The sequence below is a fragment of the Ochotona princeps genome, chromosome 2 (genome assembly GCF_030435755.1).
Source record: "Ochotona princeps isolate mOchPri1 chromosome 2, mOchPri1.hap1, whole genome shotgun sequence".
In the NCBI taxonomy this organism is placed as follows: domain Eukaryota; kingdom Metazoa; phylum Chordata; class Mammalia; order Lagomorpha; family Ochotonidae; genus Ochotona; species Ochotona princeps.
In genome coordinates, this window is record NC_080833.1 from 43,384,513 (window position 1) to 43,400,339 (window position 15,827).

The following is a 15,827-nucleotide window of genomic DNA, read 5'->3' on the forward strand; positions in this document are numbered from 1 at the left end:
TGCATAGGGGTGTGCTTAAGGCACAGGGGTTGAGTTGCCAACTGCGACAACTGTATCGTATATTAGAGTCCCTGGGTTTCAATGCCAGCTCTGCTTTCTATTCATGAGCACTCTGGGAGACAGTGAATGATATTTGGCTCAAGTTCTTGGGTCCCTACCACTCACACAGAAGGCCCAGAATGAGTTCCTGGCTCCCAGATTCAGTTAAGCCCAGTTTGGTTCTTAGAAGGTGAATAGTAGCCGGAAGATCTCCCTCTCCCTCTGCCTTTCAAATTAATTAATTTAAAAATGAGCATATGTGTAGCAAAGTGAGCAAGTTATTAAGTATTTATAGAGAATTTAAATGAAAAGAAGGACTCACATAAACAGCACAGAAACAAAGAAAGATGCACGAAACACCTGAGCAGGGCCCTGCCCTTGCAGATCCTGGGGATATGTTCCTGGTTACTGGGGTGGGGGGCCAGGATGCAGTGGGCTGCAGCTAGACTCCTCACCACTCCCCTTCCCGCTTGGACCCACCCTGTGCTTTCCACCTTAGTGACAGCCACAGCCCTGAGCAACTGGAATAGGGGCACCAGCTGTGAAGGTCCAGGTCAGGAACAACCACGGCGTAACCGGTTAGAGGCTCCGCAAGGAGACACCTCCGTTCCCTGGGGCCTGTGCTCACACAGCCTTGGACCTGCATGTTCCACACTTCGTCCCAGTCACAGGTCTCTGGTACCAGACTGGTGTTGGGAGGGGAGAGGGAATAATCCTCTCCCCTCCCGCCAAGGAACTGGATCTGTTTATTTCTATTTATTTATTTTAGCTGAAAGGCAGAGTAAGAAAGAGAGGGAGGGAGGAAGAGACAAAAAGAGAAACAGACCCTCCATTCGCTGCTTTACTCCCTAAATGATCACAATAGCTGGGGCTGGGCTAGGCTGAAGCCAGGAGCCTGGAGCTGCACCCAGGTCTCCTGTGAGGGTGGCAGGGACTCAAGCATTCGGGCCATCACCCACTGCCTTCCCAGATGCATGAGCAGGGAGTGAAGCAGAAACAGAGCAGCTGGGGCGTGAATCCCCCTCCTCCTGCCCATTTCCCCCAGGCCTCACTGGGTTCAGCTGAGCACCCCCTGCCCTGAGACATGCTGGGTGGGCTGCCTAGATGGGGATCCTGTCCACAACAGTGATGCAGCAGGTGGGGGGCCAGACTGGGGCTCCCAGCCAGCTTATGTAATGGACCTGCACCTCAGCAGAGATTCCAGAGATAAGGTGATATTGGGCAAGGAAAATGGGGTGAACAGCACGAGCAAGGGTCTAGCGGCCAGAAGCACAGCATGCCAGTACCAACAGTCCATCAGCAACATCAGACACAGCACGCAGGAGGGTAGGCCAGGAGAGGAGGCTGCAGAGGGTGGCAGGGCCACTGGGCTTGGGTTCCCAGTGAGCAGGAGCCTGGGGAAGGCTGGGCACATGATGGCGATGTGGGCAGACCTGCCTCTGGGCTGCAGGACGGACAGATCAGCAGGTAGTGGCTAGAGTGCCACGACTCTAGAGAGGATGCTGTCAATACAGTCCAGGCCAGGACAGCAGGAGCCACCACAGCCTCCCTGCCATCACGGTCCTGACTCCAGCACCATCAGGGTTCCGGCTCCAGGCTGAAGAGCTGCTGCTGGTGAACTGAACTCAGCTTTGAGCCCAGGTGCCAATGCCACTCATGCCAAGAAGCCCTCCTGGCCGTGTTCCTGCTGGCGGGCAGCCAGAGGTTAACCTCTGAGCAGGCCAGAGGGGTTCACCACCCAGCTTTCCACGCCTGTTTCCACACTGGTAAAGGGTGTGTGTGTTGTGTGTGTGTGTGTGGTTGGGCCTCCTGGGCCTAGGGTGGAGCTTCAGTGAGTTAACAGATGTCAGGTGCAAATGGCAGAGCTGGTCCAGAACACGGGATGGGTAAAGGGGAACTGTGATCAGTGCCCCTTATACAGGCAAGCATCCTGTGAGAAAGGAGTGGGAAGGGCAGTTGTTCTTGGTGAGGTCTTCCTGGAATTCTGTGGGTGGCTTGGGAGCAGAAGTGAAGGAAGGCTGGCCCACAGCTGGCTGCCTCTGCAGGTATCTGTCCCCTGCCCCTCTTCCCACCAACCCGGGCCACCCCCTCAGACAGGGCTGACCACTGCTGGCAACAGTGGCTTTTCCTGGCCCTGCTCAAGGTTGTATGCTACCCACTGGCCTGGTTGCCTTGCCTTGGACACTTCACATGCACGCACATTCACCTGGAATGGCCCCCATGTCTATCTTTCCACAGACCCTGCCTCTGGGGTGCCCAGGGACCTGGAGACACCTGCCCCAACCACAAAGTACTGGTGCCCACCACAGGCTGCCTCCAAGAGTATATAGTATATAATATATATTTTATATATGGAAAATAATATAGTCTATAATATATATTCCACATATATATATGGAATAAGTAGTATATAATATATTATACATATACTCCGTATATATGTATACATATGGAATTAAGTATATATATGGAATAAGTAGTCCATGGTTCACCCCCAGGTAGATGACATGGAGTGGAGGGGAGGCCCTGCCGGACACTCTGACCAGTGTCCAGAGACTACAGACCAGAGCAGGCAGGGGAATGACAGCAGCTGATAGCAGGGCATGACATAAGGAGTTGACTGAGTCTCAGAAAGGGTCCCTCTGAAGGCAGAGAGAAGAGGTCAGGAGGCCATTCTGCTTCCAGATACCACATTTGCAGCTGTCCCCCAGGAGGGACAATGAGGTGGTAGTAGGTTTGGGCGTGGTGTGTCTCCCAGAGGTTTGTGCAGGAGGTTTATTCTCCAGGGTGTGGGTGCTATGCTGGTGCCATTGGAGCTTTAAGAGGTGGGCCACCTGGAGACGACTGGGTTGTTGGGGGGCACTGCTCTCAGTAGGGACTAATGTAGCTCTCCCCAGACCCCTGAGTTAGTTCCTACAACATGGTTGCTACAAAAGGACCAAGCAGGGCACACACACACACACTGGGCTCCAGCCTTTGGGATGCCAGGCAGTCCTTGCTGTAGCATAGTAGATGCTGGTGCCATACCTTGGGGCCTTCAGAACTGTGAGCTAGCAAGAGGATGTCACTGCTGCAATGGGAAAGTGACAAAAGCAGGAGGCCAGACGCAATGGAAGCCAGCCGCGACTGAGGCAGCTCCTACTCTGCACCTGGCAATGTGCTAAGTGCAGAGCATGAACACTGACCTGATGTATGTGCCCTCTTCTACCTGCCTGTCCTCCTGGCCCATGGCCTTGTGTGACTGATCTGATGATGCCAGGGGAAAACACGAGGCAGCCAAGCACAGTGGGTCAGAGCTGGGGTTCCAGAGTTGGCCAAGCCCCAGGTGAGATCAAACCTTCACCACACCAGGCTGGTACCTGTCACCTCACTGAGCCACTGTGTCCTCATCTGCATCATGCACTGGAGTTACCTGCCTCGGGAGGCCAGGACAGGTGTCAGCTGACTGCATGGTCTCAGTCAGGGAAGAAAGTGACCTCACCTGGCTGAGCACGAAGAAGGTGCGCACGTTCCAGAAGCGGGCCTGCTCCTGGAGGAAGGCTTTCAGGTAGATGCCCTCGAAGGTCCGGAAGCAGCAGACCAGCGTGACAAAGGTTTCATCCTCTGCGTTGTCTGTGATGTTCTGCAGGATGGGCACCATGGGGGCCAGGCCTGTGCCCGCAGCCAGCATGAGGAGCTCACCATGCTAGGGGGCAAGAAGTGGGCATGGGACAGGTGTATGTGTGCACAAGGGGTCTCATATCGCCACCCACCACACGGTCTTCTCCTGGGTTTGCTGAAATTGGATAACACTGTCCTTCTTACACACTCCCCAAACTCATGTCCCCTTCTCGACTCCTGCCTGTGTCAGGCACATGAGTGCTGAGAAGCACGGGCTGTGGGATCTTGAGGCTGGAAGGAACCTAACAGGGGAGGCCGCCCTAGAGTGGGCTTGGTGTTTCAAAAAGCACCTGTATTAGGACTCCCCACTTCAACACTTTCACAACAGGGAGCTTACCATTTCCCATGGTGGGGTGACTTCCCTAGCCAGGGGGCCTTCCTACTGCACTTGGGTTGACACCTGCTCCCACCAAAACTGTGCCCCAGGCCCTGGTCTCTAAGCTGCTTTCTTTGCCCCAGGATAGCCTGGCAGAGATCTCAGAACCCAAGCATGGACTCAAGCCTGCTATTCTCTACATTATATGGCTTCACACCTAGCAATGCCCAGCACCACAATGGCACCCAAGAGCTTTGCAGTGGGCCTCAGGTCCTGGGGCTGGTGCTGTGGCCTAACAAGCTGCCACCTGCAATGCCAGCATCCTACATAGGCACTGGCTTGAGTCCTGGTTGCTCCACTTTCAATCCAGCTCCCTGCAGATGTGTCTAGAAAGGCAGTAGAAGGTAGATTAGGTGCTTGCAAGGCTCCTGCACCTCTGTGGGAGATGTGCAAGAAGTTCCTGACTTCTGCCTGGCCCCGGGCCAGGGATGTTGTGGTCATCCGCGGAGTGAACCAATAGATGGGAAAATTTCTCTCTCCGCCTTTCTGGTTTTCAAAAAAGAAAACAAAAACAAACAAATAAACCTTCAGGTCCTGCCCAAGAGGCTCTTGGCCTCTGCAAAGGCACAATCCTTTTCAAGGTCAGGGCCTTAGAGATGAGCATGTGACTCCTGCCCAGATACTCATCCCCAGGTACACAGGCCTCTGTGTACCCATCTCCAGCAGGGTGGTCTAGGCAAGGTCCCCAACCCACCTGTGTCTCGGCTTCTCCAGCAGTGAAAAGCAACAGCCATTCCTCACAGTACCAGCTATCCCAGCACTATTGTGGGGCATCAGTGAGCCAGCAGTTGCACCTGGTACCCAGCCTGGGCTGCCTGCAGTCAGGTTCCTTCTGCTCTGGCCCCTCAGACACCCTCCTGTGGGCCATGGCTTGTGTCCAGTGTCCCACCCTGCATTCATAATCTTTCTCTACTTCTGTCTCCTCCTCTCCCTTGCCTCAGCTTGGCTGTCCTCTAAGAAGCCTTCCCCGGGGCTGGGAGACAGGAGGCAGGTGCTTCCTTTGTGTCCCCACTGCTCCCCGTGCATCCTGCGGCGTCACACTGGTCACATTGTGCCACTGTCACCTTCAGGATGACGGGGACAGTACTTGTCTGGCTCAATCTGGGTCCCTAGAGTCAGGCATGGGCACAGCAAGATGATGTGAGATCCACCCATAGTGACGCCGACCACAGAGCAGCAGCAACACAGGGCTGGGTGGAGGGCAGCAGTGCCCAGTAGCCTCATGGAGCAAGCCCAGACTTGCTGCTGTTCTAGCGGCCAGGTGTTAGCACATGAGACACCCTCTCCCCGATCCTGCCCTCTGGCCTTCCCCAAGAAGCACGTCGGCTTCCTAGCCACCTGCACATGCCAGTGAGCAGCCATGAGGCATTAGGGCTCCTGCTGAGAAACAACACCTACCTGGTGTCTGTGTGCCAGGCCAGGGGCAGGCAGGGCCAGGTCCCGTGTCCTGCTCACACAGAGGCTCTTTTGGCTAAAACGCCAGGCTGGGCTCGGTCAAGGTGAAGAGATTACCATGGGAGCGGATTAGCACATGCACATCACATGCTCCCACATGCACACGGAGGTAGCGGAGCAAGTGAGGGTGAAATTGAGGACCTACATAGCGTATGCCAAGGGCAGAGCCTGACACACAGAGGGTGCCACGTATGGACTCCATATCACTACAGCCACACCCAAACACATGTATGTACACACATGTACAGAAGAGGGCTTTCAAGGGCAGATGCCAAGGTCTCAGGCTGGTGTCTCTGAAAACAGGGATGACTATCAGTGTTTTTGATTTTCTTCTCCATGTCTCTATCTGCTGATTTTGGGGGGAGTGATGAACATGCACTGCATTTGTAATAAGAAAAAAATAATACATGCTAATTTTAAATGAAATGGAAAGCACAGTGAGTGAGCAGGATTCACCTGTTCTCATGTTTTCATGTGGCTTTGCTTTCCTCTTTATTCAGGTGTTAGGTATGCTGTGTATGTCATTTGGAAAGTATGATGAAGAAAATAAAATCACCTGTAACTCCAGAGCAGCCAGAGCTGCTCATGTGTCATGGCACTGTCCTTTCCTAATTCTTCCATGCTTATTGAGTTTTCCAACCTGCTGTGTACTCCCCTGGGCTTAGTGTGTGTCCCTGCTTCTCACAGCATTTTAAGTATGCAGCATCATGTATAAATGTCCCTTTAAGATCCAGGACCATATTGCACCCAGCACCTGTAGCCCTTTGTTCTTCACTTTTACTCCACTGCTGGAAATACAGTTGCTTCCAGACTTTGTCATAAAGATACCACAAAGGTGTACAACGAAGATCTGGCATTCTCGGTGCTTCCCACAGGCCAGACTCACAGAAGGGGCAGTCCTGAGCTGGAGAATGCAGGACCCAGAGTCCCCTGGCACTCAGTGCTAACCCTCTCGCCACACAGGCATTGGTCTCTGCGAGAGGCAGGGGAGGGCAGGGCAGGCCATGGAGATGGATGCGGCCTTCAAGCTGGGAAGCAGTGGGTTCCCAGTGATCAGGTGACTGAAACATCAGGGACATGAGTCTGATTTCCTAAACCAAGGGCACATATGGGTAGTCCAGGAGAATGGCAGGCAGTTTGCCCACCAGCGCTTACTCCTTCTCCTCCTCTGTCTGTCCATAAGGATGTGCTCAGGAGAACGGCACAGTGACATTCCACAGCCTGAAGCCTGACCACATGGGCCAAGCTCCACGAGAGGGGAGGCACTGACCTGGTTTGGTTTATAGCAGAAGGCTCCAAAGGGTCCTCGCCAGAAAGCCACGTCTCCAGGTCTCCAGGACTCCACATACTGGGACATAAGCCCAGTCTGGTAGCACTGGAAACAAACACAAGAAGTCCTCGGTGGGACAGCACATGCTGGTTCATGGACCACACTGCCTACTTGCTGTCCCCGTAGACCACACTGCCCACATGCGCCCCCCCATGGACCACACTGCTCACAATGCTGCCCACAGCTGCCCTATGGACCACACTACCCACTGCTTGCTCACGGTTCTATCTGGGTTATCGCATTCCTGTTTATTTTTAATGTACATTTATTTAGAAGTCAGAGCTACAGAGACTGACAGAGAGCTCTTCCGCTTACTGGTTAATACACCCAAATGCCAAATTTCCAGAGCTGCGCTAGGGTCAAAGCTGGGAGCTTCAAACTCAGTCTGAGTCTCTCACATGGGTGGCAGGGCTCCAAACACACAACCCATCATTTGCTGCTTCCCAGGAAGCTGGCCTGGGAGCCCAGTAGCTTGGATTGAACCAGGCACTGGAATACAGGAGGCAAGCATCCCCAGCAGTGGCTCCACCTGCTGCAGCGCAGTCCCCACCCCACTCTGCCTCCCCATACACCATGATCTCATTTCAGTGAGCTGGGACCACCACTGTCTGTAGATACAGCCTAGATACCTGCACACATAGAGATGCTTCTGCACACACTGAGGCTGGGAGGAGCACCCACAGGGTCTGAGCATTCTTAAGGGTGCTCACCCCAAACACCTGCAGGAGCCATATACCTGACAACAGGGAAGGGCGAACCAGGTGACAAGACACAATAATCAAGGCTCTGCCTCAGTGTCTACAAGACAACAGGGAGCGGTGGGGACATGACAGATCTGGTGAGTGGAGGCTCCTTCTGAGGGCCAAGCCACTTTACAGGTGCCAGTCTAGTCTGAGGCGCTGCCCATGCCCCATCTCTTACCTTCCCAAAATGGACAAGAAGTCCCTAATTTCATTTAAAATCTTCCAAATGTCACCAATTCATTTAACATTTTGAAACACATTGGAAGGTGAGTGGTGAGGCACAGGGGATTAAGCTGCCACTCAAAATGCCCACAGCCCATGTCAGAGTGCTTGGTTCAAGTCCCGGCTGCTCTGCTTCTGCCTCAGTGCCCTAGGAAGCAGTGGAGAAAAATGGGCTCAAGTTACCTGGGCTCCTGGTCCCTCATGGGAGACCAGGTAGGAGTTTCTGGTTTCTGACTTTGATCTTGCCCAGCCCTGGCTATTGTAGCCATTTGGAAAGTGAACCAGTCGATGGAAGATCTATTTCCCTCTCTGCCACTTTGCCTTTAAAACAAATAAATCCTTAAAAAATGTGTGGCCTGGGTTTGCATGCCACCCATTTTTAATCTCTGGATCACCCTGCACCCTCTCCTGGCAGAATGAGAATTGGAGGTCTTAGGAGGGGTCCCGGGGTTCCTCTACATGATGGGGCATGCCTGCTCAGTGTTGGGTACAATGCTGGTGTTGTGGGACAGAAAATTACCTTGAAACTCCATGAAGACAGCTAGTGTCTGAACCACAGATAGACTTTGTATTTGAAGGAATCAACCAAGCAATCTTGAATGAGCCTGTCCCTGGAGGAGCTCACAGTCTTGGAAGGCAAAGACCACCTACCACCCCATGAGACAGCAAGTTCTAGCAAGGAGAATCCTGAGGCAAATACTGGCACTTTCACAGAGTGACATCAAGGGTGGCTTCCTGGAGGCGGAGGAAGCATTTGGGCTAGACCCTGAAGGACTAGGCAGGAAAGAATTCCCTGAGATGGGAGCAGCAGGAAAGGGAGGACATTAATTAGGAGTGGGGCAGGCCAGTTCATGTTTTGGGAATAGCCAAGGGATGTGGTAGGAGAGGTGAGGGGATGCCTTGGGAGGCAGGAGACCATGTGCAACAACACAGCCAGGCTTCAGGGAGACACTGGGTGCTGCCCCCTACAGCTGATTTCCAGCACCACATCCCCTTCCACGGCCATCCTGACCTCCTTGGACAGCACCTGCAGGAGGAAGGTAGTCCTGGCCTAACCTAGAAGAAGGTTTGGTGTGAGGGCGCGCTTGTATGTCTTGGGACACATGTGTTTTCTGGCTGTAGTCCTGGCGGGAGGTGGGGTGGATGGAGGGGAGTGCCACAGCCACAACTGTGGCCTCCAAGGCCTGCAGCACAAGGAGCCTCCCAAAGACCAAGAGAGGGTTCTCCCATGTCTCCAGCAGCACAGGAATGTCCAATGCACACTGGTCCAGCAGAACTGACGCTGAATTTGCATCCTTCTGCTCAAGATCGTACAACCTTGGGACATGGGCATCCTATGGATTCCAAATTCCTCATCTGGAAAATAGGGTTAGTGGCATCCGCTCTGCAGGGTGGTAATGAGGTGAAGACACTGAGAATAAGGGCTGGAAGTGGGCGTTCAGTGCTTGTAGATGAGGACAACCTGCAAAACCCCGGCCACTTCCTGAGTGAGCGGCAGACGTGTCTGGCTTTGACTAGCCAGCAGCTTAGGGGTAATTAAGCATCTCTCTAAGTGAGGCTTTCTGGTAAACGAAGGAGAAAATCAGCCGTGCAGCTGGGAGCCATCCAGCCGCCCTGCAGCCCTGCACAGCAGAGGCGCCCAGGCAGCAGCCGGGGGCGGCAGGCCATTTGGAGAGGATTTGTGGGATCTCCCAGGCAAACAGCTGCGTGGAGAAAGGAACACATCCAAACTGACAGACAAGGGGAGAAGCACACAGCCTCCGAAGGCAGTCAGGGAAGACAGGAGCTGGAGCCAGAGCATGGCTAGGAACTCACAGCCAGGGCCAGGAGCCAGGGCCGGGGGGGTGGGGCTCTCAGCCAGGGGGAGGGGCAGGGCTGGGAGCTCACAACCAGGGGCAGGGGCCAGGGCGGTGTGGGGGGGTGGCTCTCAGCCAGGGGCAGGGGCCAGGGCGGGGAGGGGCTCTCAGCCAGGGGCAGGGGCCAGGGCTGGGGGCTCTCAGCCAGGGGCAGGGGCCAGGGCCGGCCTCACCCACCTGGCACTGCTTACTAGCCCTGCAGCCTCAGTCCTCCTGGGGACTTGGGGTGAAAGATGACCCGGATATGAACACTGCTCCTCAACATGAGCATGCCCTGGGACTCCATTAAGGAAACCATGGTTCAGGTTTATCCAGTAGGCTGACCACTGCCATGTCTGTTAAGTCAGCAATTTCACTAATTCAACCTAATGATTCTTTCCATCATTGGGCAGAAGCCTCACATACAGTTGTTGCCTATTCCTGGGAATACTAGAACGTTCTTTACCCAACCCACTTAGTCAACCTTACTTCTGCCAACTCCTCCACTTGCTGCCCCTAAGCACCCTCTCCTTCTGTTCTCAGGTGATCCATGCCCCTTCTCCCTGCTACTGCCCATTTTTGATCCTTTTTTGCAGACTCCAGGCAGGCATCCCTCTCCCACCCAGCTCCCCAAGGGGTGATGTCAGCTTGGTTCCACCCATGGGGCCCTTGGCAACCCACTGAGGCTGGACAGTCTCAATATAAACCCCTTCTGTTCCAAGTGAAATCACTGACTTCCCCAGCTCAGGCCTCCCATGCTGTGCCCTGCCCTCAGGTTTCCCCCACACTCCCCCTACTTCCTGTCCTTGCATACAGCCAGGATGCCCACCCGCCTTCCCTGCACCCCGGCTGCTCTGAGTTGCACTGGGCTTTGTCGGTCAACACTTTTTCAGGTCTGCTCCCTGGTCTTGGGGAAGGTGCTGGGCCCAACTCACCTGCAGATCTCAGTGCCCACACAGGGCAGAGATGGGGGCCTTGGTCACTGTGGCCCTGTTGGTGTGGGTAAAACACTGACAGAGTTCCTTTTCCTTTCTCCAAAAATCTTCCAGGAAGGTGCCCTCAGCGGGTGGTCTGGCAACCCTCCCCGCCCCCTCCATCCAAAAGGAGAAAGCAGAAGGCTTCCTTCATTCAACCCTGCTCTTCCCCCTGCTTGAGCGCTGCCTTCTCTTCCACCATGGAAGTGGCCTCATCCCAACCGAGCTGACTCAGGGGATCCTGGGCCGTGGCATCTTCAAGCACCCTCAGGAACCAACTCACCTTAATCAAAACATCAAAGTACCCTTCGGCATGGGCGGGGCTGATGGGTGTGTAGGCTCTCTGGATTTCCAAGTCATTTACTCTTCCTCTGGGAAAAGAGAGGCACCCAGTGAGGCAGTCACTCAGCAGGTGGAAGGGAAGAGGGGTTCACTTATACCCCGAGGTCTTCACTGAGTGGCAGGCAAAGTACAGAGAAAGAAGGGCATTGGCCTGCATGGGGACAATGCTATGGTGAAGCAGGTAAAACTGCCACTTGCTCTGTGCCATCCCGCATGGGCACTGGTTCCAGTCCTGGCTGCTCCACTTTCAATCTAGCTCCCTGATACTGCACCTAGGAAGGCAACGGAAGATAGCCCGAGTTCTTGGGGCCCTGTACTCATCTAGGTGACCTAGATGAAACTCTTGGCTCCTGGCTTCAACCTGGCTCAGCTCTGGCTATTGTGGCCATTTGGGGAGATAACCAGTAGATGAAGATCATTGTCTCTAATTCTTTAAAATAAATAAATAAATAAATAAACATCCCATGCTATGACATATCAGGGCAAACCTCTATTTGCAGCACCAAATAAATAAAAAAATAAGTAAGTAAATAAATAAATAGGGCCTGGAATGGTAGCCTAATGGCTAAAATCCTTGCCTTGCATGTGCTGGGATCTCATATGGGTGCTGGTTCATATCCTGGCTGCTCCATTTTCCTTCCAGCTCCCTGCTTGTAGCATAGGAAAGCAGTAGGAGGCAGCCCAAAGCCTTGGGACCCTGCACCCATGTGGGAGACCTGGAGGAGGTTCCTGGCTCCTGGCTTCAGATTGGCTTAGCTCTGGTTGTTGCAGCCACTTGGAGAGTGAATCAGCGGATGGAAGATCTTTCTCTCTGTAAATCTGACTTTTCAGTAAAAAAAAAAAAAATAATAATAAATATAATAAATAAAGGCCCTGTGCTCTGGCATAGCAAAGCCCCTGCTTGCAGCACCAGCATCTCATATGGGTGCTAGGTCAAGTCCCAACTGCTCTACTTTCAATACAGCCCCCTGCTAATACACCTGAGAAAATAGTGGAAAACAGTCCAGGAGCTTGGCATCTGCCACCCATGTAGGAGACCCAGAAGAAGCTCCTGGCTCCTGGCATCAACTGCCCAGCTCCACCCATTGTGGCCATTTGTGGAGTGAACCACCAGATAGAAGATCTCTCTCTGTATGTGTATACGTGTTTGTGTCCTTCTCTCTATATAACTCTGTGTTTCAAACAATATAAATAAATAAAATCTTTAAAACAGCTTTTAGTAAGAGTGCAGGTCTTAGCCATGGCTGCGCATGAGATTCCAGCTTATCTATCCCTCCTGGCTCTTCTCTTTGTAAAACAAACCAAAAAAAGTATTTATTTATATTTATTTATTTGAAAGAGAGAGAGAGAGAAAAAGAGAGAGAGAGCTATCTCTTTCATCCATTGGTTCACCACCCCCCCAAGTGCCCATACAGCCAAGGTTGGGCCAGGATGAAAAGAGTAGCTTGGAACTCCATGCTGGTCTCCCGTGTGAGTGGCAGTGGCCCAAGCACTTGGCCCATTATCTGCTGCTTTCTCGGGTGTCAGCAGCGAGCTGCACTGAAAGCAACACAGATGGAACTCAAACCAACATTCCGATATGGGATGCCCGCATTGCAAGCAGTAGCCTAATCTGTGACACCATGTCAGTCCTTTCTCCCTGCCCCTTCTGCACAAAGGGGATGACCACCTGTGTCCTAGACGCATGGCTGCTCTGGGATGATAGGTGGGTGAGAGTTTCACAGGTGCACTGAGGATGGGGGCCCTCTGAGGGACATGACTGTGGCCTCTCCTGACCTCCTGTTGGTCATACAACTAGAAAAAGAAACCCTGATGACAAGTATTGAACAGGCAGAGCCACATGCCATGAGCCCAGGAACTGGAAGAGGCTTCAAAGGGCCCCCGGGCCAGAGTCCTGTCACCTGGACTCTATAATATCATCAGCCATCAGGGTAAGGCAACATAAGTGACAGTGATTGCCATGTTGCAGTAAAGACCCAGATGCTCTCATTGCCTTAACATTAAGCCAAAGATGAATCTAGTGCTTGGAGAAGGGCAGTCACTGGCCCTGATGGAAAGCATCCACGGTTCTGACCTACAGCTGGGGTCCCTCTTCCTCCTCCTCCAGGATTTCCAGGAGCACCAAACACTCCTCTCCCAGGGCTGCAGTCTGCACAACTCTTGTAGCACGCAAAGACTGAAAGTGTCCTGTCCCAGTGCATCAAAAGCAGGAGGATGAGACAGAAATGTTGAATCAAGTCTAGGACACAGGCAAGGGAGTAAGGAATGGAAAATATGCCATGGCTTGAATGCAAAGCCCTCAGATATCTGCTTGTCATGCAAAGGTTTCATAGCATCCACTCTTATCCAAGGAACCTGGGATGTTTCCTGGAATCAGGTACTGAGAAAAGACAGGGCACAGCAGGGACAGGAAGGGGAGCAACGGCAGGCAGAGGGAAGGACCACAACTGCTCAGGACAGGACATGGTTAGCAAGTCAGGAAATGGTGGGCAGCTGAGGAGGCTGAGCCCAGGGGCAAGGCAGAAAGAGGAGAATTCGGCAAGAAGCAGCCTTGGATCAGGAGGTGATTGCAAGGTGTCTGGATATGGGCAAGGGTTACATGGTCAGGTACCACTGTAGTGGCAGACAGGATGGAAGAGGGTTCCATCTGGAGGTGGGAGTTCTGGACATCATCAGTGCCCTACCCTGTGACCCCTCCTGCCCACTGACCAGTGGACTTCAGGCCACAGGCTGGACTGTGCTGAACCCCTATGCCAGTGGACTCAGACCAGCAAAAGCACTTTCCCGGTTCTCTCCTTGTCCTCTGGCTGTGCCCCTGCCTCTTCTGCTGGTTCCTGCTCTTGCCCACACCAAAAGCGCCAGTGCTCCTGGGCTCGTCCTATGCCCTTTCCTCTTCCCCTGCCCACACAGTCTCCAGTGGTAGCCAAGCCAGAGCCAGTGACACCCATGTCTGGCGCTTGCATCTCTCTGCTGAGTCCCAGAGCTAGAGGCTCAGTGTTCCAGGAAAGATGTCACAAGGCAGGTAGGGGTGGGAGAAGAGCCAGAGTAGGCTGAGGGGAGGGGTTAGACATCTGCCCAGAGGAGGGTGGGGCTGGGGGTGAGTTGGAAAATAGGGCAGTGATGAAGAGTAACTTGGGAGCCAGGCCATCTGGGTTTGAACCTGGCTCACTGAATAGCAGCAATGGGACACTGGGCAAGCTCCTTCTTCCTGGTGATGCTACCCTTTCCACCAAGTGGTGCTAATCCAATTACATCCATACTGCAGACTGCCCACCCTCACAGCTTGGCGCCAATGTTTTCCAACCGTGCGATCATGGGCAAACTCCTACACCTCCCTGACTTGTCTCTGGGGACATGACAAGGACTTGGTGAGGGTGACACCAAGTCACACCTTGCATTAACCTCTTCCCTCCTGGGATCCTCTGTGTCTACTGCGGGGTACTGGGTCTATGGTGAAGCTGAGAAGTGGAGGTCTCCTGGGTCCCAGCTTAGCGAGCCAGGAGCCTGCACCTACCTCAGGATGAGGTGCTGCCCGGGCCGCAGGCCCAGCTGGCTGCTTGCCGGGAGTGCAAACCGCACGTGGTAGGTGTCCTTGGTGACTTTCTCTGTGGCACTGATGCGGAAGCCCACAAAGGTCTCCGGGTTCAGCTCAGAGGGGCAACTCTGTAATCGGAAAAGATTCAACAGCCTGTGCCAGGGCTCGAGTCTGCCCAGGATCCCTATCGGGCAGTGTCACCCGGCCCTGCCTCATCCACCGCCCTCTCACGCTCTGATCCCATGGCTCCTTGAGCCCCAGGATAAAGAACACGCGCAGGTAACTGTGAAGGTGCCTCGAGGGCACCACGGGTAACCCTGATGCTCTGTATCACCTCCCAAGCTTTATCTTGTCAAGCACAGGCCACCACCTCGTCCTCTGTCCTGCCTGCCTGAGCCGTGTCCACCCCCCAGAACACTCATCTGCGAGGTATGACTGACCCACCCATCCCGCAAACCTGCCATGCTGCAGAATTTCTGAATTGAGACATGAAGCAAACTTCAGCAATGACCTACTCCAACCTCCTTTTACCATAAACAGGAGGCTGGCCTACATGTCCAAGGTCACACTGTGAGCAGTCATATAAAATTCATGTCTTTGAAGTCTCAGCCCACTGCCTTCAATATTCCTTCCCCTCCCAACACTTCTACCTCCAGAAAGCCCTCTTAGAATGCCCTGACTCACAGACCTCTCTCTTAGAAAATACCCACAGCCAACTCATTCCTGGGATACTGCTTACTGCCCCCTGCCTGGCACTGGAACCCCATTACCCTGTGGCAGTGCTGACTTTGTCACCATGCTAACGGTAAGCTTCAAGGGTGGTGTCCGAGGCTCCACCTCTACACAGCATATCCCCATCCAGGCAAGCATGACCTTGCCAACAGCACTCCGGGGGACCTGGGCACCCCTATAGAGCTGCCTTGTCTTTAGAGATGAGCACTGGGCTTGGTGGCAGGAGAACCAGGACTAGACCCAGCTCAGTTGCTGGCCCACCTGTAGGGCCCAAGGCAAATCACTGGTTCTCAAGTCTCCTCGTCTGTAAGAATGAGCTGCTTGGCACTGGCATTGTGGTACAGCACACTAAGCCTCCATCTGTGATGGTGGCATCCCAGCTGGGCACTGATTCAAAGTCTGGCTGTTCCACTTACAATCTAGCTCTGTATTCACATGCCCCAGAGAATAGCAAGGGATGGGCTAGATCGTTGAGCCTCTGGCTTTGACCTGGCCCAGCCTTGGCTACTGCAGCATTTTGCGGACAATGAACCAGTAGATCAAAGATCTTTCTTCCCCTTAACTCTGCTTTTCAAATTAACCCA

At 53.5% G+C, this 15,827-nt stretch overlaps 1 protein-coding gene across 4 annotated transcripts in view; it reads right to left on the reverse strand.

Moving 5' to 3' along the window:
- The window catches only part of LOC101527067 (NADH-cytochrome b5 reductase-like), a 31,843-nt gene that overhangs the window by 10,849 nt on the left and 5,167 nt on the right, over positions 1 to 15,827 (reverse strand). For 3 of the 4 annotated variants that reach the window (XM_058655677.1, XM_058655670.1, XM_058655673.1), the window contains exons 3-6: positions 14,491 to 14,639; positions 10,918 to 11,005; positions 6,801 to 6,905; positions 3,521 to 3,724 (exon numbers count right to left, since the gene is read on the reverse strand). In XM_058655677.1, coding sequence (XP_058511660.1) covers positions 3,521 to 3,724; positions 6,801 to 6,905; positions 10,918 to 11,005; positions 14,491 to 14,639 — 546 coding nt within the window. Of the gene's footprint in view, positions 1 to 3,520; positions 3,725 to 6,800; positions 6,906 to 7,432; positions 7,623 to 10,917; positions 11,006 to 14,490; positions 14,640 to 15,827 lie in introns of those variants that run through there. The other variant, XM_058655682.1, reaches the window with a different exon arrangement.